At 39.7% G+C, this 23,567-nt stretch overlaps 1 protein-coding gene and 1 long non-coding RNA gene across 2 annotated transcripts; both read left to right on the top strand.

Moving 5' to 3' along the window:
* Positions 1 to 6,768: 6,768 nt before the first annotated feature.
* On the top strand, positions 6,769 to 14,827 carry LOC128529411 (uncharacterized). Its single transcript, XM_053502893.1, has 9 exons — positions 6,769 to 6,774; positions 7,172 to 7,481; positions 9,110 to 9,466; positions 9,541 to 9,642; positions 9,724 to 9,816; positions 9,907 to 9,999; positions 10,110 to 10,184; positions 14,103 to 14,204; positions 14,706 to 14,827. Exons 1-9 carry the CDS (start codon positions 6,769 to 6,771, stop codon positions 14,825 to 14,827), a joined length of 1,260 nt encoding a protein of 419 aa, XP_053358868.1.
* A 2,377-nt stretch (positions 14,828 to 17,204) lies between these two features.
* Positions 17,205 to 23,038, top strand: LOC128528631 (uncharacterized). Its single transcript, XR_008360969.1, has 3 exons — positions 17,205 to 17,314; positions 17,543 to 17,632; positions 22,953 to 23,038. It is a non-coding gene; the product is annotated as an uncharacterized LOC128528631 (long non-coding RNA).
* Positions 23,039 to 23,567: the final 529 nt, after the last annotated feature.

The raw sequence follows: 23,567 nt of genomic DNA on the forward strand, positions 1-23,567 counted from the left end.
TTTTCTGAAATGCTGTGTTACTTTTACGCCAGATGTAACGGGACACGCACCTTCCAAAAAGTTAAACTTTTGTCTCGTCGGTCCACAAGGTATTTTCCCAAAAGTTTTGGCAATCATTGAGATGTTTTTTAGCAAAATTGAGACGAGCCTTAATGTTCTTTTTGCTTAAAAGTGGTTTGCGCCTTGGAAATCTGCCATGCAGGCCGTTTTTGCCCAGTCTCTTTCTTATGGTGGAGTCGTGAACACTGACCTTAATTGAGGCAAGTGAGGCCTACAGTTCTTTAGATGTTGTCCTGGGGTCTTTTGTGGCCTCTCGGATGAGTTGTCTCTGCGCTCTTGGGGTAATTTTGGTCGGCCGGCCACTCCTGGGAAGGTTCACCACTGTTCCATGTTTTTGCCATTTGTGGATAATGTCTCTCACTGTGGTTCGCTGGAGTCCCAAAGCTTTAGAAATGGCTTAATAACCTTTACCAGACTGATAGATCTCAATTACTTTTGTTCTCATTTGTTCCTGAATTTCTTTGGATCTTGGCATGATGTCTAGCTTTTGAGGCGCTTTTGGTCTACTTCTCTGTGTCAGGTAGCTCGTATTTAAGTGATTTCTTGATTGAAACAGGTGTGGCAGTAATCAGGCCTGGGGGTGACTACAGAAATTGAACTCAGGTGTGATAAACCACAGTTAAGTTATTTTTTAACAAGGGAGGCAATCACTTTTTCACACAGGGCCATGAAGATTTGGAGTTTTTTTTCTCCCTTAATAACGTTAACCTTCATTTAAAAACTGCATTTGGTGTTCAATTATGTTATCTTTGACTAATAGTTAACGGTTTTTGATGAGCAGAAACATTTAAGTGTGACAAACATGCAAAAGAATAAGAAATCAGGAAGGGGGCAAATAGTTTTTACACCACTGTATGTATGTATATATATATATATATGTATATATATATATATATATATATATATATATATATATATATATATATTTTTTTTTTATATATATTTTTTTTTTTATTGTATTGTATTATATATATATTATGCCACTCTGTAAATAATGATGCTTTATTTTAACCCACTATATTAGCTGGTTATGATGTTCTTTTTTTTTCTTTTCCCTACATTTCTTGAGATAAACCTGTAAATTTTAGACCCAGATGACATGCCTGTGTAATGTGCACAGGAATGAGGAACTCTGAGATATGAAAATACTGTAATTGTATCATTAATATGCAAGTCTTTGCCAGCAGGTGGCATTAATCATCTCATATGAAAATCTCACATGACTTTCTGTGAAGCTCCAAAGTACAGTACCATCTTAAGAAGTCATGAAGTTGTGCTTAAAACATATTGATTTTGGTTTTATTTATTTTTACCCCCTTTTTTCTTATACTTTTACTGGTCAGCTGGTAAAATGACAACTTTTCTGCAAATATCAGATGCCGGAAGTTTATTGCAAAACTAAGTGAAAATAAGAAAAGAGGTCAATTCTTTTATCTGTGCTAGGGGGAGGGTAGTGGGAGGGTTCAGATAGCTCATAAAAGTCACTGTGCTATATTTAAGGTTAAATAAAAATACCTACCCTGGTTTATTCATAAGGATTGCAATTCTTCACTAACATGAATATTCCCCTTGAAGCAATGCAAGAGAGTAATGAGCAATGATAGTATCCAAAGAAATTCAATTCAATTCAATTTTAATTGTATAGCGCTTTTAACGATTTACATCATCACAAAGCAGCTTTACACAATTAAAATAATTAAGTTTGTATGAAATGTGAATGTGTATGAATCAAAATTATATGATTGTCCCTGATGAGTAAGCCTAGGACAACGGCGACAGTGGCAAGGAAAAACTCCTTGAGAGGAACCAGACTCAACAGGGAACCCATCCTCATCTGGGTGAAAACAGATAGCAGGGATTGATGTGCATAATAAGCGAGACTGGAAGTTCAGTATAAGAGGAGATGTGTAAGAATAAAGTCCAGTTTGTTCCTGGAGGCTCAGGTAGACTGTGAGAAATTCCAGTCCTGAACTATTGAGCGACTGAAGTCACAGGTCCTCAGAGAACAGTTGACTGCATCAGTCGAGGACAGGACCACCTTCATGGAAAAGTGGAACCAACCCCAGTCACCACACGCATTCCAGGCAGACCACACGGGGCATCTATGTAATGAGATCTCCAACCAGAAGCAGGACTCCAGGATGAGTTAGACAGGTCCAGCGGGGAGAGTGAGACGGAGAGAGAGAGAGGATAGAGCAGAAAAGGAGAGAGCAAAAGAGATGGAGAAATAACAGTTAACAAGCATTCCCGTTCCTTTCTCCCAACCACTCCTTCCAACTCACCACCTCACTTTCCACTCTCCACACACCTGTCTCCTATCAGCAATCACCTCTCATGCTTATTTAAGCCATGCGCTGACACCACCACAGTTTATTGTGTGCCTTCTCAGCCTTAATTTACCAGCGCTATCTCTCGTCTCAGCCTGCCAAGTATCGACCTCGCTTCGCCCTTTCGACTACGACTTCGCCTTTTCGTTTTGGATTTGACACATTTGGAGTTTTCCCGTTACCGACTGCTTACCTGTGTTATGCGCTAAAATGCCCCCCTGCCATGGATTGCCCCCCCCTACATAATCGCTATCAAATATTGTATTAGAATATAAATTCATAGGTTAATGGTTAACAAATTACAAATTACATGAGACAATAAAATAAAATAAGCAATATGAAAAAAAATATGTTGTATATGAAAAAATAGATTTTTTTTCATATACTGTACAACATGTATACTTTGGGATTGTTTATTTTATAATAAAAATAGTTTACTCTAATTTTTCCATTATGAACAATATTTATTTTTATTGTATATAAATGCTTATTTGTATATTCATGACAAAGCCCTTAAAAATAAATGTGCCACAAAATAAACATTATACAAGAATTTGTATTCATGGTCTTGACGGCTGTCACATAACTAGGGTTTATTATAATATTAATATCATATTTGATAATAATAAACCTATGAATGTATGTTCTACTATAATATTTGATAGCGATTATGTATGGGGGGGCAATCCATGGCAGGGGGGCATTTTAGCGCATAACACCGGCATAAAGCTTGCGATTCCGCGTTCCTGCGAGCCAAGCGTCATACAAACCGCCTCCTCCCTCGGCCCGCTCGTGCCGGCGCTCCGCGCTTCCGCTTTCCAGCGGATTTATTCCAAATCCCAGCTCTACGCAGAATTAAGGTCAAGGCATTAAACTATAACGTTGTCAACCAAGTCACAAGCACCCGAACTCCATTTGCTATCTAAAGTGATCTGTCTCTTCTGCGTTTGGATCCACCACGCCCCCTACCGATCCCTGACAGCAAATCTATTTATAAAAATGCTTGGCTAAGTAAATAGGTTTTTAGCCTGGACTTAAACACCGAGTCCCAAACACTATTTGGAAGACTATTCCATAACTTTGGGGCTTTGTAAGAAAAAGCTCTGCCCCCTGCTGTAGTTTTAATAATACGCGGTACTGACAAGCAGCCTGCATCCTTTGATCGAAGTAGGCGTGGTGGATTGTAAGACACTAGCAGTTCACTCAGATACTGCGGCGCAAGACCATTTAATGCTTTATACGTCAAGAGTAGTATTTTAAAATCGATGCGAAATTTCACAGGAAGCCAATGCAATGGGGATAAGATAGGGGTGATGTGCTCATATCTTCTGGTTCGAGTGAGGACTCTCGCTGCTGCATTCTGGACTAATTGAAGCTTGTTTAAGCACCTTGTTGAACAACCAGACAGTAAGGCGTTACAATAATCCAACCTAGACGTGATAAAAGCATGAACTAGTTTTTCTGCATCATTTGGTGACAATATATTTCTTATCTTGGCAATATTTCTGAGGTGAAAGAATGCTATCCTGGTAATATTATCTACATGTGATTCAAATGAATCACATGTAGATAATTGAATTGATAATTTGCTTGAATTTATAATCACACCGAGGTCTTTTACTGTTGCACTTGATGGAACAGAAAGGCCATTTAAATTACAGTGTGATCAGACAACTTACTTCTAGCTGCTTGTGGTCCTATGACTAGAACTTCTGTCTTATCAGGATTAAGCAGAAGGAAATTATTTAACATCCAATCTCTTATGTCCTGCACACATTGCTCAACTTTAGTAAACTGGTTTTTCTCATCTGGTTTTGCTGAAACGTATACTTGTGTGTCATCAGCATAACAATGAAAACTAATACCATGTTTACGAATTATGTTGCCTAGAGGAAGCATGTAAAAGGAAAAAAGCAGTGGGCCTAAAACAGAACCCTGTGGAACACCAAACTCAACTTGAGAACATGAGGAATGGTCACCATCTAAATCTACAAACTGATAACGATCAGTCAAATAGGATCTGAGCCATAAGAGGGCCGTTCCCTTAATTCCTACTACATTTTCTAATCTGTGAAGGAGAATACTATGATCAATAGTGTCAAAAGCTGCACTGAGGTCGAGTAACACAAGTATAGTGACACAAACCTGATCAGAGGCCACTAGGAGGTCATTTACTACTTTAATGAGTGCTGTCTTTGTGCTGTGATGAGGCTTAAATCCTGACTAATACAGTTCATGTATGCTATTCCTATGTAGATATGAACATAGCTGCTGTGATACTACCTTTTCCAGAATTTTAGAGATAAAGGGGAGGTTTGATATAGGTTTGAGGTTTGATAATTGGAAAGCTGACAGGGGTCAAGGTCAGGTTTTTTTTTATTAGTGGTTTAATAACTGCTAATTTAAGGGATTTAGGAACATACCCACTGCTAAGTGAACAGTTAATTACTTTTAACAGGGGTTCTGTTATTGCTGGAACTACCTGCTTGAGGAAATGTGTTGGTATAGGATCTAATTCACAAGTTGACGATTTTGAAGAGGAGATGAGTGAAATTAGTTCTCTCGCTTCAAGGGGAGTAAAGTATTCTAGGTTCTGATGTGATGTGATTAATTTATCATCTGTATCACTTAAATTGTCTGGTTTTAAAGCCTGAATTTTTTGCCTAATATTTATGATTTTGTTATTGAAAAAGTTCATGAAATCCCCACTACTGTATGTTGTTGTTTTGGTGATTTCTGCAGTGGTCTTGTTTTTAGTTAATTTAGCTATGGTATTAAATAAAAATCTAGGATTATTTTTCTTTGTTATTTTCTTTAAGAGTAGAGAGATACATTGACCTAGCAGCACTGAGAGCTCTTCTATAGTTCAAGATGCTCTCCTTCCATGCTATTTGGAAAACTAACAATTTAGTTTGACGCCATTTGTGTTCTAATTTCCGAGCGGTTTGTTTTAGAGTGCGTGTGTGATCGTTATACCAAGGAGCAAGTTTCTTATCTCTAATCATTTTTCTTTTAACTGGAGCTACATTATCTAAGCTATAACGAAGTGTTGACTCTAGATATTCAGTCGCTTGATCGAGTTCTGTGGAATCAAATGGCGATACAATCAAAGTTGATAACTCTGGAAGATTATCGATAAAGCTCTGTGTGGTATTTGATGTGAATGTACGTTTAAGGCGGTAGCGCGGTGCTGTGCGTACATTATTACTATGAGACACTTTAATCGAGACAAGACAGTGATCTGATATAACTTCAGACTGTGGAATTGTAATTATGTTTCTTATACTTAATCCGAAGGATAATATTAAGTCCAAAGTGTGACCTGCTTTATGAGTGGGTCCTACTACACACTGATTTACTCCTACTGAGTCCAGTATGAACATAAATGCTATTCTCAGAGGGTCTTCTGGATTCTCAAAATGAATATTAAAATCTCCCGCAATTAACGCTTTGTCTACGGAAACGACAAGGTTTGAAAGGAAATCTGCAAATTCACAGAGAAATTCAGAGTACGGCCCTGGGGGTCTGTAAATGATGATTAGCGGAATCGTCTAAGATGACTTTATGTTACTATAAAGAATTTCAAATGCATTAAATTTAAATCTGTGTTTTTGTACGATAGCCGGATTATCGTTGTAAGTAACTGCGATGCCTCCTCCTCTACCAGTTAACCGAGGCTGGTGTATGTAGCTGTATCCAGGAGGACTAGCTTCATTTAGAGCTACATACTCGTCCTGTTTAATCCAGGTTTCAGTTAAACATAATATATCAAACTCCTGGTCTGTGATAGTTTCGTTAATAATAACTGCTTTAGATGCGAGAGATCTAATATTTAACAGTCGAAAGAGAATTTTGCATACATTTACAACCCATACATTAAGTAACATCCAAATGTACGCCTCAACTGAATCCAACTGAAAACACTGCAAAACTAGAGCAACAGTCATAGAAAACCTGATCCTGTTTCCTGGTTTGGTTGCCAAATTTCTTTTAGATTTTTTTACATGATTAGAAATCTTAGAAAGAAATAACTGAAAATTATCTCAGAACAGATTTATACAGAACATTCATTGCATACATGACTTGTGACTGTATGTGGTATAATGTTACTCGTTACCCTGCATTGTATACAAAGCATAAATCAAAGACTGCCAGCTATAGAAGTAGGCTACTGTAGGTTTTATCACTTTATCTGTTTTCCTTCTTTCAAACTTGCTGTTCTAGTTTATACAGGTTTCTCATTGCATTTTTTTTATATATATATATATATAAAAGTTCAGGTACATTCAAACTTTGCCAGTTGAGGTGAAGCTCGGGTAAAAAAATAACTGCAAGCAGATGAATTTATCAATATTTTTAGTGTTTGTATGTGCTGTTGGACATGAAGGTAAGTTGTTGCTTTGTTTTTTGTATTTGTCTTTTATTACTATTTGAATTCCATTGTTGTTTTTGCTAATATTAATAAATATGATCTTTTTAATGCAAAGTTTATAAAAAAAGAATCACATCTGATTAGATTAAAAACTTTACAGGTTGTGTGCACAGCAAAATCTCCAGTGTTGATTTAACAACCCGCAGTATTTCTTTAGGTCCAGTTGGACTCAAATGAATTCTGAAAGTGTTTAAAATACCACTGAGGATTTTACTTTCTGAAAATGTGCTGTAGTGCACCAAAAGGCACTTAACCATTTATTTGTATTTATGTTTGTGCATGGACCCATGTACACTTTGGTATTAATCCAGGTCTCCATGTCAGTGGCCCCTCGGTTCTGGTTGTGGCCCAGCTGGGGGGTTCAGTCCTCCTGCCATGTTTTATTGAAAGCCCACTGCCTCCAGAAGGTTTCCAGGTGGAATGGAGAAAGATCGACTTGAATTCTGTAGTAAACCTCTTCCAGCAAGGAAAAAACAGATCAGATCTCCAGAGTCAGGAGTTTAGAGGCAGAGTTGACTTTTTCCCAGACGAGATCTTCAAAGGGAACTTGTCCATCTTACTCAGAAATGTGGTTGAAGAAGATGCTGGAGTTTACAGCTGTAAAGTAAATACAACCCAAACCCAAAACTCCAGTGAAGTCATAATAGAAATAAAAAATAGCAGTAAGTAACCATACATAGTATTTGTGTGTTTCTATCTTTTTGTGTTTTCTTGAGTCTAACAAGTTAAATACATTTCTGTATTGATTCTACTAAATGTACAAACATCAGTTATAATCATGAAGTGATTTGAGTGTCTGGACACGTAACCCTCAGGACTCCTCATCACACTTCGTGTACCTCTGCAACTGTTCCACAGAGGGTGCAGTTTTCTCATTTATGCTCTTTAGTTGACTTTAACTCAAACAAAAACAAAAAAAATCAGAAGAATTCAAATGTCAGTTGTGTGTTTATAGATATTAGTTCAGTGTTCCACACCATAATTAATAAACATTTACATTTAGACATATGGCAGATGCTCCTATCCAGATCAACTTACAAAAATGCTTTGAAGTTTCCAACTTTGGATATTTCCTTACACTGGTTACTAATCTACTAACTCTCAGTACCATCAGTCAAGCCCTGTTGGGAAGGATTTGGGGGGATAGGATTAACACAAATATCTATGTAACAGATAGGTCTTAAGTCGTTGTTTAAAGATTGCCAGTGAATCAGCTGTACAGACATCTAGAGGTAGTTTTTTCCACCACCTACAGTATGTGCCAGGACAGAAAGCAGTCTAATTGCATGTCTTCCTCGATCCCTGAGGATGCTGGGCCATTTTAAGCTTTGTAGGCAAGCGTCAGTGTTTTGAATCAGATGTGGGCAGCTAAATGGAGCCAGTGCAGGAAGTGGAGAAGTGGGGTAGTATGGGAGAATTTAATAAGGTTAAAAACAAGCCATGCAGTCAGAACTGCCAGGAGTGAGTTGAAGTAGTCCAGTCTTGAAATAACAAGAGACTGAACAAGCACCTGATTAACCTACGTGGAGAGAAATGGATGATATCTTTTGATGTTGTAAAGAAGAAATCGACAAGAGCGAGTAAGATGTTTGTGGAAAATAATAGTTGATACTGACATGTGGATGAATCATCTGGGATAAACAGCAGTTCGGGTTTTACTGAGATTAAGTTTCAGGTGATGAGCTGCCAACCAGCATAAGATGTCTGCCAGATATACCGAGATCCGGGTGGAAACTCCTGAGTGTCTGAGGGATGGAAAGGAACTGGATGTGCTGACCTTCCAAAGCTGTGTTCAAACCAGTGCTATTTACAATGCTGACACATGAGTGCACTGCCACATCCAGTTCTAACCACAAGGTTACTGATGACACCAGAATGATTGATCCCATTAATGACTAGTGTTGTCAAAATAAACTAGTCTACAATCACAAGTCCACGAAAGTTTCCACAACAGAAATTTGGCCTGGTTTGATGTGTTTCCTTTTGTTCATTTTGTTAAAAAAAAGAAAGAAATCAAACTGTGCCTTTGACAAAAGAACACATTTTAATATGGTGCAAACCATAAAAGTTGTGTGATTTTCCAAAATCAATAAAGATCTACTTGTTTTTGACTACTGTATGACGAACACAACTCTGGCTGCCATTATATTTTAAGGTGTACTCAATATTCAGGGTCAATTTAAGCACCAATAAAAATATGGCACTAAATTTTGTGTTAACTGGTTTTTTTCTTTTTTTTTTTTTTGCCTTACTGTTTGTTTATTTGTCCTTGTCATATGCATTCTTTCAGACAATCTTGTGGTGAGTGGTGCGGACCGTGCTGTCATTGCCCGTGAGGGTGAGGATGTCATATTGAACTGCTCTGTAGATTCACATTTTCCTGTCAGTGAGATAGAAGAAGTGACATGGAAAAGGACGGATGGAGACCAAGACATCCTTGTCCTGCTTTACCAAGATAGTGAGATCTTCCCAGATTCCTCACATGAGAAATATTGGGGAAGAGTTGATTTATTTACTTCTGAAATCCCTAAAGGGAACTTCTCACTAAAACTGAAGACTGTCGAGATGGAAGATCAGGGAGAATTCATGTGTGAGGTCTACACCAAGCACACGTCGGCACGGGCCATTGTGATTCTGCAAGGTGTAGGTAATGTGCCCGTGTAATCACTGATTAGTTCAGGTCGTCACTAGATGTTTATTATTCTTGCCTCATTCCTACAGGTTTCTCTGCAGTCCATATGGCTATACTGGTCTGGTGCTTTATTGCAATGTTAATTACAGTGGGATTTTGTGGTCCTGTTTTTATTCTGCTGAGAAAGAGAGGTATGTGTTAGACATTGTATAGAAAAGCATTTTTATAATTGCAATATAAATATCAAATTTTCTATTATTATTTTTTTTTAGTAACTAGCAAAAAGGGCATGAAAAGGAACTTATCTCTGATCCTCTGTCCAAACATCTGTATGTTTATATCTTTCTGCTTGTGGTCAAAAGAAGGTAAATCTAGAATCATTTCTATTGCTATTTTCACCAGACATTGCACCTTCCACACACCTTTCTGTGCTCTTATTTGTTTCTTTATTACAGGGTTTCTCTCTGAGGTCATTGCTTGTTCAGTAGTCAGTATCATGAGACCTGTCATCTTGATGAAAGCTTCTACTTACCTTGGCATGTTGCCCCGTATGTGTTTGGAAAACCTGTTTATTATATTTAGTATGGTTAAATAAATATTAGATAAAGATAATCGGGAAGATTATTTAGAACTAAGAACTAACTGATTTTTGTTTCAGAGCACTTACAAAAAGCTTTAAAGTCTTTGGCTGTTCCACTTTACCATTCAACTATAGCAATGGCTACATGTTCAAGTAAGTTTACGCTACTTTCAACCCTCTCAAACCCCTGTTACTACAAATGCATGTGATGTACTTAAGGTTTTGTTTACTTTTTTTATTTACTTTCTTGCCTGTTTACTTTTGTGCTTCTTTTAAAAGAAGCAAAAGTGGACTGTCTAAATAAAAAAAAAAAAGTCTAAATAAAAAAAACTTGCACACACTCTCAGCAAGGCTGCAGTTGTATCATGAATATTAAAATTGCACAGCACTGCGATATTATTATTACAAACTTTTACAATAAATTTCATATTCTTTGGTATGTATTGTGGCAAGGGCGGGGCGGCGGCTGACGACCAGCATGCTTTGCGGGAATGTCGGTGTGTTCACCATGATGGGGAAAGGTGTTTGGGTTAGTGACTTCGGCCCTGTTGTTGTGTGTGTTGAGGTGTGTGACGTGTGAAATGTGCTCCAGTTCAAGCTAGTGCTGAATTGGATGTAGGCTCCTGAGTGAAGGTGCTGCTCATGCCTTTCATGCTGTGTGCTTAATAAAGTACTCCCAGCCATTGCATTGGGCAGCAAATAAGCTCGCTCGTCTCTCCAGCATTTCTTCAGGCGTAAAAACGCTACATTGGTGTCAGAAGTGGGATGGAGAGTAACGGGTTCGAGCGGACAACGGAAGACCTACTGAAAATCCAAGCGGGCCGCCGAGTAGCGGAGCGACTACTCGCGAAGAAGAAGCGCTTTCCCGACGGCGCTAAAGCGAGCACACCACGGCAACCAACGCAGAGCGGCGAGGTGAAAATCCCGGCGCTGGATCTCGGGGCGGAGGCTGGCGCAGCGCAAGCGCCGGAGCAAGAGACAGCTCCGCGCGCCGTTAGCCGGCAAAGCGACCTGCCGCTGCGCGAGGCCGAGTGCGCTGAGCCCATATCAGCGGTACATCACGGCAGAAGAGCCGAGCGACCGCCTGCAGCTCAGTGGCGCTCCGTTCGTGAACCTAGCCGGGGACAGGGCTACCCGTCGCGGCTAGGCAACGAGCAACTCCCCGACGTTTCGCGGCGAGGCCGAGGCACGGGACAGCGTACACCAGCAGCCGCTAGACTAGCGCCGGGAGGACGCATGGTAATCCGCGCTGGGCTCTACATCGACTGTGTGCTGGATGGCGTCTTACTGCGGGCGCTCGTGGACACCGGCTCCACTGTTTCGCTGCTGCGCTCTGGATTACTGGGGCAAAGCAAGCGTGTTTGCGGACGGCCTGATCCTGCCTTCAGCATCTGCACCGTTGCTGGGGGCTACGTGAAGGTAAGGGCGTGTCGCACAGTGCGAGTCCAGGTGGGTGGACGAACTTATTCCCACGGGTTCGTTGTGGGGGACGTCGAGGAGGACTGCGTTTTGGGGTTGGATATTTTGGAGAGATGGGGTGCGCTGCTGAATTTGTCCAGCGGAACTCTGCGTGGTAACTTCGGGGTAGCCAGGTTGCTCGGACCCAAACCACAGCCGGACAGGTTAGCAGCACACACCCGGGGGGCGGAACTTCCGGTAGCAGACCGAGCGGGAAATCTGCGCGCTAACACCGGAGCTTTACCTTGCCGGCCGGGCAGCAAAGCGCGTGGCCGGTACTGCGAGCAAGTGGAGCGCTGTCGCGACGTAGAACCCACGACGCAGGACGTTCCCCCCGTGCAGTCCTCCAGGTCCTCCGGTGGTGATCAGCCGTCCGAGCCAGCATGCAGCCGTCTTACTGCGTCTCCCAGAGCGTCACCCGCAGTCGCTCCGCCGGTCTCACAGCTGAACTTTGAACCGCTCATCGCCAGGCAGAAGGGCCCCACCCAGCGCTCGCGGGCACCGCTGCAAGACTTTCAGGTGGGGGCACCTATGGGGCGAATGGGCGTGGACACTCACAGCCAGGGGCGAGATTTTGCTGCTGGCGAGCAGGTGTGGGTGTGTTCCTCCGGAAGGAGAAGGAGGGGGCTCTCGGCCGGGCGTGTGTCTCACTGGGTGGGCCCCTGTGCGGTAATAGCTCGGCTTTCCGATGTCATCTACCGGGTGCGGTTGGCGGGGCGGGTACGAGTTTTGCTCCACCGGGACCGTCTTGCGCCTTACCAGCCGCACGCCGATGAAACATCGAACTCTGTGGCGGCCGGACCGCCTCAGGACTATGTTCGCGTTCATCCCTCACCTGCCAAAGGACGCCGGCGTTCCCACCGCCAGCGCCGACCGCCTCCACGCCTCCAAAACAAACTTCGTCATGGTGACCAGGGACGGTCACAGCTCGGGTGGGGGCAGTGTGGCGTGGGCGGGGCGGCGGCTGACGACCAGCATGCTTTGCGGGAATGTCGGTGTGTTCACCATGATGGGGAAAGGTGTTTGGGTTAGTGACTTTGGCCCTGTTGTTGTGTGTGTTGAGGTGTGTGACGTGTGAAATGTGCTCCAGTTCAAGCTAGTGCTGAATTGGATGTAGGCTCCTGAGTGAAGGTGCTGCTCATGCCTTTCATGCTGTGTGCTTAATAAAGTACTCCCAGCCATTGCATTGGGTAGCAAATAAGCTCACTCGTCTCTCCAGCATTCTTCCCGGCGTAAAAACGCTACAGTATTTTTTAACAAATAAATGAACGATTGAAGATTGAATTGTACAGTAGATCAGCTCAAATCACAGATTTGACTACAGTGTGGTAAATGATTATTTGTGATAACAACACATTAGATGTATAAAAGCCACATGTCCACAGAATCTCTATCTTCCTATTTTAACCTCAGTACCATGGAGAAAACCAAAGAGCTTTTAAAGGACATCAAGGACAAGACCTGCACAAGGCTGAAATGGGCTAAAAGAACATCTGAAGAACATAAAAATTTGATAAGAAGAAGATACCTGTTGGAGTGAATATTTGCAAATGAAAGAAATACAAAATAACCCCTTAATCATTCTCGGTCTAGAGCTTCATTTCACCTTATGGGGTAGAGATGATCATGAGAAAAGTGAGGAATCAGCCCATGAATGATCTCAAGGTAGTTGGGACCACAGTCACCAAACAAACCATTGGTAACACAATACACTGCCATATACAGTAGTAGATTAAAATCATTTATCGCTGAAAGGTCCCCCTCCTCAATAAGGCACATGTACAAGTTTGCCAATGAACAGAGAAGGATTGGAGGAAAAGTGCAGTGTTCAGGTAAGACCAAAATTAAGCTCTTTGGCATCAACTCGACTTGTTTTGTTTGAAAAAACAAAAATGCTGACTATGGTCTTAAGAACACCATGCTTACAGTCAATCATGGAGGTGGAAACATCATACTTTGGTGCTGTTTCTTTTCTAAAGATACAGGCAGACGTTGCCGCTTTGAGAGGCCAATGGACGGGGCCATGTATTGTAAAATTTTTTATGAGAACCTCCTGAAGATGGGTCATGGATGAGTCTCCGAGCATGATAATGACCCAACAGTGGCTCAGTAAAAAGCACATTATGGTTACAAAAATGGCCTAACCTGTCTCCAGACCTCAATCCTATAGAAAATGTATAGAGGGAGCTGAAACTTCCAGTTGTCAAACAACAGGCACGAAACTTTGAGGATTTAGAGATTATCTGTAAAGAAAAGTGGACCAAATCCCTCCTGAGATGTGTGCAAACCTGGTAACCAACTACAAGAAACGTCTTACCTCTGTGTTGCCTACAAGGGTTTCTCCACCAAGCACTAAGTCGTGTTTTGCTTGGGGAATCAAATACTTACGTAATTTTCTCATTGGAACGCAAATCAATTTATATAAGTCTTGCAAAGTTCTGTGTTTCAATTAAAATATCTAAAATGTTTACACATTAAGCCCATTGCATTTTGTTTCTTGCCATTTTTATTCATTTACATATGTTGATACATAAGATATGGAATGATTCACTCTGTGTAATCTTAACTGCATATAAACTCCTGTCTGTTTTTTGTTGTTACTCTCCTATTTAGTTTTCTTTGAAAATCTTGCTTTGACTCAGATAACATCTGGACACATTATAAAAGTGTTAGCAGTCGTCATGGTGATAATTGTTTTGAGTGCAGTTTTACTAGGTAAGGAAGAATACATTTTAATGATTATTAATATTATAATATACTAATGAATATAAATATTTTAAAATGCAGTAAAGTTTAAAAATTGAAGTGATTCACACTAACAGTTTACAGGGAAAAGGCAAAAGGCCCTGTACCTGAGGAATGTATTTTGTTTGTTAAGCCACAGAGTGGCCTATGAATCACTCAAGTATAAAATAACATTAAACTAACATCAAAATAACATTAAGGCATGAACCAGTGAGAAGGCTTCAGATGATGACAGATGATCAGGCCGGTGATCAGTGTTTTTGTAAATTAATAGATTTATTCTTGTTATTGTTTCCCTACCACTGCTGATCTGCTGATATCACAATATTACACCATCCTGATTCATACTGTGGTGTGGTGTCCTTAGGGTAATGATTAATGTTGAATCTCTGCCAACCCCCAAATAATTTTTGCTTTGTGTAAAATTTGCACATTATTGTTGTTGAGAAATTGCTCCTACTTGTTCCACAGCTGTCTATGGGCTCCAGATGTATCTGACTGTGTGCCTAGAAATATTCAACATTGCAGTACTTGGAATACTTCTCAGTAACAGCAGTAATATTGACTGTAAGTATGTTAATGCAATTATATAAATAATATGTAACTCACGAGAACAAAGTTCAATGTACATGGTGTATTTAACACAAATATTTTAATTGTACAAAAAAGATCTGCCCCACCTCACATTACGTTTTCAGACAGCTTTGAAATACCTTCTGTAACAACACCACAGGCTATTGGGATGATGATGGTCCTCTCTCTAAAAAGACACCTTTTTCAAGGAAAACCTTTTTCATGTAAGTATTGTAAGTTGCACTAGATGTTAGTCTAATTCACTTACTAGTTTGTTATTTTTAAAGTAATCACATGTATAAATATTTCCTTTACTTTTTCAGGTGTACATCTTGTTCTGCCATCTGTTATTGTGGCTATATTAAGCTTAAGTCATATTTGTGTTTACATTCTTCTATCTGTTACTATAAATGATTTTGCCAGGGGTAAGTATAATATAATATAATATAATATAATATAATATAATATAATATAATATAATATAATATAATATAATATAAATGTTAAAAATAATAATAATGTAAAAAGCCTGCTGGGCCTCATGTGGGGTGCGGCCCATTGAATGATGTAGACTAAGAATTAAGAAATTGCAACAAAGTAAATGAACAGAGAAGAAATCCAAATCAAATAAGCATTTGGTGTGACTAACCTTTGCTGCAAAACCAGAATAGCCATCAATTCCTTTTAGGTACACTTGCACAGTTTTTGAAGGAACTCTGCAGGTAGGCCGTGCATGCGGCCGTTGCATCCTGGAGAACCCACCACAGAACTTCTGTGGATGTAGACTGCTTCAAATCCGTCTGTATCTTTATAAAATCCCAGAAAGACTCGATGATGTTCAGATTCGTGTTCTGTGAGGCCAAACCAACATTTCCAGGAATCCTTGTTCTTCTCTATGTTGAAGTTATTCTTAATGACACTGGCTGTACAGTATGTTTGAGGACACTGTCCTGCTGAAAAATAAATGTATGGCAAAATAGATAAATCTACGAAAGGTATTGCATGGTGAAAAAGTATCTGCCTGTATTTCTCAGAATTCAGGACACCATTAATTCTGGCGAAATCTCCAATTCCATTTGCAGAAATGTATCCCCAAACTTGCAAGGAACCTCCATCATGCTTCACTGTTGTCTGCAGACATTCATTATTGTACCATTGTCCATCTCTTAGGGAACCAACTTAAAAGTTTGACTGGCATTTTTCTGCACTCCATTTCCTATGATTTTAGTGCACTGTTGAGATATGCTTAGCCTTGTTTTGAGACAGTCACAATTCTTTCATAAAGACCACTCCTGGCCAGATTTCTCAGGACAAAAAAATGGGTGTTCCTGGGGCCCACTGAATTCCACCAGTTCTTTACTGATGACACTGCTAGACATTTTCCAATGCTTCCATGATGTGTCTTTTATCTGCTGTATTATGCTTTGGAACTTTTGCCTGGGAGAGACCTTCCTGGTGTTGTATAACCTTGATACTTGCCACAGAGTAAGACTTGTGACATAGAACTGTCTTCTACAACCTTGGTAGCAGAGTTCGTCTGTTCCCCACCCATAAGACTCGTGAATGGCTGTTTCTGTTTCGGGTTAATTACTTTATTTCAACTTGCATATGAAATTCATGATAATTATCACTTGCTTGGTATAATTGGTTAATCGAGCAACTGATTCTGATCCTACAAATTTCATGACTTTTTCTTGCAAATATAAGAATCGATGCTGGTTTAAAGCTTAAGGGTAGTCATAGACTAAAAATCTATTTGATTTCGATTTTTCTCCCGTTCAATTTGCATTTTTTAAAATTGATTTTTAAAAATTAAAAATCAATCAATTTAAAATTGATTTTTTTAAAATAGTTAAAATATCTATATTAAACAAATTTATACTATTTTTTCATACTTGCCTGAAAGTCTTTTATTTTTAAAAATCCCATATATTCAAAACAATAATCTTTAATAGAAGAAAATCTGCTTCAGAACATGAGCAGGTCTTTCCCCTATTTCTATCTTTGTAGAATAGAGGACAAGCTTTATCCTCATCTTCCTGTTTTTGAGGCTTAGTAATGGTTTCCATCTTGTGGTAAACCCTTTGAACTTACTCTGTTCCCTTGATTTGTGACTTTGATGCAGATAAGCCTACTACCTAGGCGCTGTTCAAGTTGTAAAGGTTTCTTCTTCCACCACTTTGTTTTCCTTTGCCTTTCAAGCCTTTTGGTTTTCTCTATTTAAAAATAGTTGATATTGCTAGAGATTTTGTTTCTGTCATCTTCCTGACAAGTATGATAATTTCTATATGTTTATTTGATGGATGGAAGGATGGATGGATGGATGGATGGATGGATGGATGGATAGGTGGATGGATATAAAATGTGTATGTGTCATTTTTTTTCAGGATGGATACTTTTATTTGATGTTGTAATCTTTATACTCGCATGGTCAGGAGTGATTTATATATTGCGTTGTCCCAGTGGACAGCGAGAAGGATGCTGCTCTCAATGGAAAAAAAATGGAGGTAAGTATAATTTTATTTTGTCTTATTCTATTGAATATAAAACAAAGAATAAAAAAATGCATGTAAACAGGCAGTATATAATATTTATAATAACAAAGAGTTTAATTGAAACAGGATGTAAGTAAGCATTATCATAAGTTTACTAGTTATCAGTAATTGTCAGTTAGCTTCATTGTCATTGACTGTAATTGTTGATGATTTATGTCCAATATTATTTCATTTTTTTAGATTTATGCTGCACTCTCACTGTTGCCTTTTTAATCACAACACTTAGTGCAGTGTCCCTTCATTATCTAAACATCATCACAGAAGATAAAGGTAAAATATTCCAACAATTTATTGATGCAATCATTATCAGATATCTACAGTGGTCTTAAAGTACAAAGCGTAACTGTATTTTCCAGAACTCACCAACATTTCCCAAAACACAGTCAAATTTCACAAACTACAAAAAAACATTACATGAAAAAGATAAATAATTTCACAAAACATCAATTACATACAGTAAATAGTAATTACATTCCAAAAAACACAACCACATTTTATGAATATTTTGGTATTTTGGAATATTTTGTTTATGTGGAAGATGAGTTCAGGCCACCAGAGATATTTATGTAAAGTCATAAAGCTGTAAAGGCTAAGGTGGAAAAATTTAAGCATGTTTCTGATTTCCAAATTTCCTCATTTTTTGTCCCCTGCTTTGGATGCAACGACAGAAACCTTACAACATTTCGTGTGTCCAAATCTCACTCAAACAAAAGCTAAAATATCTCACATTAACACTGACAGTTAATAATAGCAAATTAGCAATGACTTTGCGTAAGTCAAATAGGAAGGTTAACCAAAACCCCATTTTAAAAGAGACTTGTTTTATTCCTGCGTATTGAAACATTTTACTGAGTTCATCCAAGTAGCAGAGTATAAATTCACTGACTAGACAGGAGAGAGAGAAAAGAGATAGTTGAGGTTTGTAAAAAGTACTTTTCAGGGGTAAAAAATGTATAAGGTGGAAAAGTTTTTATTTAGCGTTAATTTATTTTATTTATTTTATTTAATAAGTAATCAACTTTCTAATTTCTGTAAAATTTAATCAAGGTATAAATACTCCAAAATAATAATAAGGGAGCAGAGTAATTTTTCCCACCTTACCTTTTAAGGCTTCACTTTAATTGTATAAAATCCAACAGAGTAAAATACTGTTCTTAAAATTTAACATAAATTAATTTGTTAATTTGTTTAAACACATATTATATATATTGTCAACCACCAATTGTGCAAGTTCTCCCACTTAAAAAGATGAGAGTTCTCTAATTTTCATTATAGGTATACCTCAACTATTTAAAGAATATAAAGAATTTATTTGCAAATTATGGTGGAAAATAAGTATTTGGTCACCTACAAACAAGCAAGATTTCTGTGGGATCAACTGTGGGAGCAATTATTAGAAAATGGAAGACATACAAGACCACTGATAATCTCCCTCGATATGGGGCTCCACGCAAGAGCTCACCCCGTGGGGTCAAAAAGGTCACAAGAACTGTGAGCAAAAATCCCAGAACCATATGGGGGGGACCTAGTGAATGACCTGCAGAGAGCTGGGACCAAAGTAACAAAGGCTACCATCAGTAACACACTGCGCCGCCAGGGACACAAATCCTGCAGTGCCAGACGTGTCCTCCTGCTTAAGCCAGTACATGTCCAGGTCCGTCCGAAGTTTGCTAGAGAGCATTTGAATGATCCAGAAGAGGTTTGGGAGAATGTCATATGGTCAGATGAAACCAAAATAGAACTTTGTGTTTGGAGGAGAAAGAATGCTGAGTTGCATCCAAAGTACACCATACCTACTGTGAAGCATGGGGGTGGAAACATCATGCTTTGGGGCTGTTTTTCTCTAAAAGGCCCAGGACGACTGATCCGTGTAAAGGAAAGAATGAATGGGGCCATGTATCATTTTAAATGAAAACCTCCTTCCATCAGCAGAGGCATTGAAGATGAAACGTGGCTGGGTCATTCAGCATGACAATGATCCCAAACACACCGCCTGGCCAACGAAGGAGAGGCTTCGTAAGAAGCATTTCAAGGTCCAGGCGTGCCCTAGCCAGTCTCCAGATCTCAACCCCATAGAAAATCTTTGGATCGAGTTGAAAGTCCGTGTTGCTCAAAACATCACTGCTGTAGAGGAGATCTGCATGGAGGAACGGGCCAAAATACCAGCAACAGTGTGTGAAAACCTTGTAAAGATTTAGAGAAAACGTTTTACCTCTGTCATTGCCAACAAAGGGTATATAACAAAGTATTGAGATGAAATTTTGTTATTGACCAAATACTTATTTTCCACCATATTTGCAAATAAATTATTTAAAAATCCTACAATGTGATTTTCAGGATTTTTGTTTATTTTGTCTCTCACAGTTGAGGTATACCTATGATGAAAATTACAGGCCTTTCTCATCTTTTCAAGTGGGGGAACTTGCACAATTGGTGGCTGACTAAATACTTTTTTGCCCCACTGTGTGTATATATACTGCTCAGAAAAATAAAGGGAACACTTAGTCCCGGTTTGACTCGAACCATGCATACACATACAAAGAGAGGCATTTAAGTCAAACTGGGACTAAGTGTTCCCTTTATTTTTTTGAGCAGTATACACACACACAGGGGTTGGACAATGAAACTGAAACACTGGCCAATTTGGTGTTGGAGGTTTCATGGCTACATTTGACCAGCCTGGTGGCCAATCTTCATTGATTGCACATTCCACCAGTAGGAAAAGTGTGTGAAGGTTTAGTTAGCGGAGTAATACTGTAGAACAGTTTTGCTTAAAATATTGCAATACAGGCCTCTGAGTCATCCTATCATCCGGGAGTCGCAGGTTCGAACCCCGGGTGATGCTGTTTACCTCTCACAAGACAGCAAGTCTTTGTGATGTATCAAGAGCCACAGTATCCAGGGTAATGTCAGCATACCACCAAGAAGGACGAACCACATCCAACAGGAGTAAATGTGGACGCAAGAGGAAGCTGTCTAAAAGGGATGTCCGGGTGCTAACCTTGATTGTATCCAAACTGTTCGTCGCTATAGTCAAACCTTTTGTCACTTGTGCCAATGCCAAACATCGGTTTCAATGATGCCAGCAGCGAAAATCTTTGGCTGTGGACAATGTGAAACATGTATTGTTCTCTGATGAGTCCACCTTCACTGTCTTCACTGTCACAGAATAACGGTGGGGAGAAGCCCTTTAGAAGCGTACCACCCAGACTGTTGCATGCCCAGAGTGAAGCATGGGGGTGGATCAGTGATGGTTTGGGTGCAATATCATGGCATTCCCTAGGCCCAATATTTGTGCTAGATGGGCGCATCACTGCCAAGGACCACCGAACCATTCTGGAGGACCATGTGCACCCAGTGGTTCAAACATTGTATCCTGAAGGTGGTGCCGTGTATCAGGATTACACCAATACACACAGCAAGACTGGTGACAGAGTGGTTTGATGAACATGAAAGTAAAGTTGAACATCTCCCATGGCCTGCACAGTCACCAGATCTAAATATTATTGAACCACTTTGGGGTGTTTTGGAGAAGCAGGTCAGGAAACCTTTTCCTCCACCAACATCATGTAGTGATCTGGCCACTATTCTGCAAGAAGAATGGCTCGGCTCAAAATCTGGCCACTGTGCAGAACTTGCATCTGTCATTCCTAAGACGAACTGATGCTGTATTGGCTGCAAAAGGAGGCCCTACACCATTCTAATGAATTATTGTGGTCTAAAACCAGGTGTTTCCGTTTCATTGTGCAACCCCTGTGTGTGTGTGTGTGTGTGTGTGTGTGTGTGTGTGTGTGTGTGTGTGTGTGTGTGTGTGTGTGTGTATAGTATATTTATATTGTATATATACATTATGTATACATACAAAACCTGACATAAATAACATGATTTTTTTGTTTTATCTGTGTGACATACTGTATTTGAATGATGATTTTTAGATCGTTCTGGTTCCATGGCTCTCATAGCATTCATCCATGTTCTGACAGCAATATGTTTGTTTAAACATCCAAGGCACCTACCTGGTGAGTCTAGTAATTAATACATTATGATTGTTTTTTTTTTGTTTGGTTTGTCATGCACATTTGTAAGGTTAACATTAGCTTCTTGCCCCTAAATGATGCAGTGTTAAAGTGCTCGCCCTATCAACCGGATCCTGTAGCCTCTTGCAGCCGGTGGCTTAGAAAAAGCAGATTGCCCGGGGAGCCAGATGCACTTAGCGTTCTGACTTGAATCATGGCTCTACAGACAATCATGGTCATCTGTGAGCTCATGAAACTGGTAGTAGTAGCCTTAAAGTGGGAGCCCCCTAGTGAAGGGTGGGAATTTGATATGACTAAATTAGAGAAAAAATCTGGGAAAAATGCCCCCCCCCCTCCAACCAAAAAAAAAAAAAAACCTTAGGTTCTTAACTTTGATACATTATCCTTTTATTTTTCTATGATCAATATCAACATATTGTTACTTACAGAATTCCTTCACATGATGGTCTACATGTTTGGAGCTGTAGTTCTCAGTACTGTAAATGCCATCGCTCTTGTTACAGAACTCATCCTAAAAGCAGGTATGGTAAGATTCCATTATAAATATGTAGTTTTCATTGTTTTAATATATTATTTTTTTTTTTACCCCTATTGGAGATCAGGTTGTTTAAATGGTACAGTGACGGAGCAAGAAGGATTAATTTTAAGCATACAGTACATTATCTAGAGACCATGTAAAATTTTCCACCATGGCCCTGGAAGTACAAATTAACAAATTAACTTATACGAAATGTCTTTGGTTAGTGTTGATACTTAGATAATACTGCTAATGTGCTTCGTTCATAAGACTACATGTTACAAATGATGTTTATGCTGTGTCAGAGTAATATCCAGAGAAAAGTGCTCTCTGCTCTCTTCTACATACATGACCTCCCAGATGCACATGATGGGCTAGTTTTGATGTGATTGATGAAAAGAGAGTAAGCACCTCCAACTTATAGAGTTGCTTACTTGGTTCCTGGACAGAGATGGCTAAGGCATTGGTGGGATTTAAATTTGTTCTTTTTGAATGGGGAAGAGAGGAGACAGAACTTTCTTTTTAAGTGTGTTATACTGTGCTGTGATGCAGCATGGGCCCTAGTTTAAGTTTGGATTTTTTACATTTAACACCAAACAGCGGGAAGGATGTTTTAGCTCTCATCCTCCTTGGCTGGTAGCAGAAGTGTTCTAGTGGAGAGATAGTGGGAAATACCCAATACCAAACCATGATCCTCTCTGAAAATAGGCTCTTTTGTTAGATTTGAAACCCACCTCAAGTCTCAAAGCCGTTGAGGTGTGGTAACAAAAAGACTCAGCTGATATGTCAACTCGGTGTTGGGGTTAACAACAACGTCATGTCTTTTAACAACTGACATCTGCTGGGGCATGCTTATAAAAGTTGGGCTAGGCTAATACTTTTTCTACTTTCAAAGGAAATACCACAGTTTGTTATTGACCTTAAAAATTGTATATAAGATTTGTATAACCTTTCACCTTAGGATCACCAGGTCCATGTTTTAAAATAATCTACACCAAAAGGTACAATGTAGTGTCTGTTTTTTATTATTATTTAGAAAAAGGGGAACGGACTATTGGAGATCTCCGTCTGATTGTCCTACCACTTGAAATGGTTTTTCTCTTCGGTTGGCTCTTCTTGCAGCTCTACGATTCTTGTGAGTACTCAGAAGAGCAATTATTTATTAGTTGTAGAGTACAAATAACTCACATTAGAAGGTCACTAGTGTGGTCGTCGGTTCGAACCCCGGGTGATGCTGTTTACCTCTCACAAGACAGCAAGTCTTTGTGATGTATCAAGAGCCACAGTATCCAGGGTAATGTCAGCATACCACCAAGAAGGACGAACCACATCCAACAGGATTAAATGTGGACGCGAGAGGAAGCTGTCTAAAAGGGATGTCCGGGTGCTAACCTTGATTGTATCCAAACTGTTCGTCGCTATAGTCAAACCTTTTGTCACTTGTGCCAATGCCAAACATCGGTTTCAATGATGCCAGCAGCGAAAATCTTTGGCTGTGGACAATGTGAAACATGTATTGTTCTCTGATGAGTCCACCTTCACTGTCTTCACTGTCACAGAATAACGGTGGGGAGAAGCCCTTTAGAAGCGTACCACCCAGACTGTTGCATGCCCAGAGTGAAGCATGGGGGTGGATCAGTGATGGTTTGGG

The sequence above is a fragment of the Clarias gariepinus genome, chromosome 8 (assembly GCF_024256425.1).
Source record: "Clarias gariepinus isolate MV-2021 ecotype Netherlands chromosome 8, CGAR_prim_01v2, whole genome shotgun sequence".
NCBI lineage: Eukaryota > Metazoa > Chordata > Actinopteri > Siluriformes > Clariidae > Clarias > Clarias gariepinus.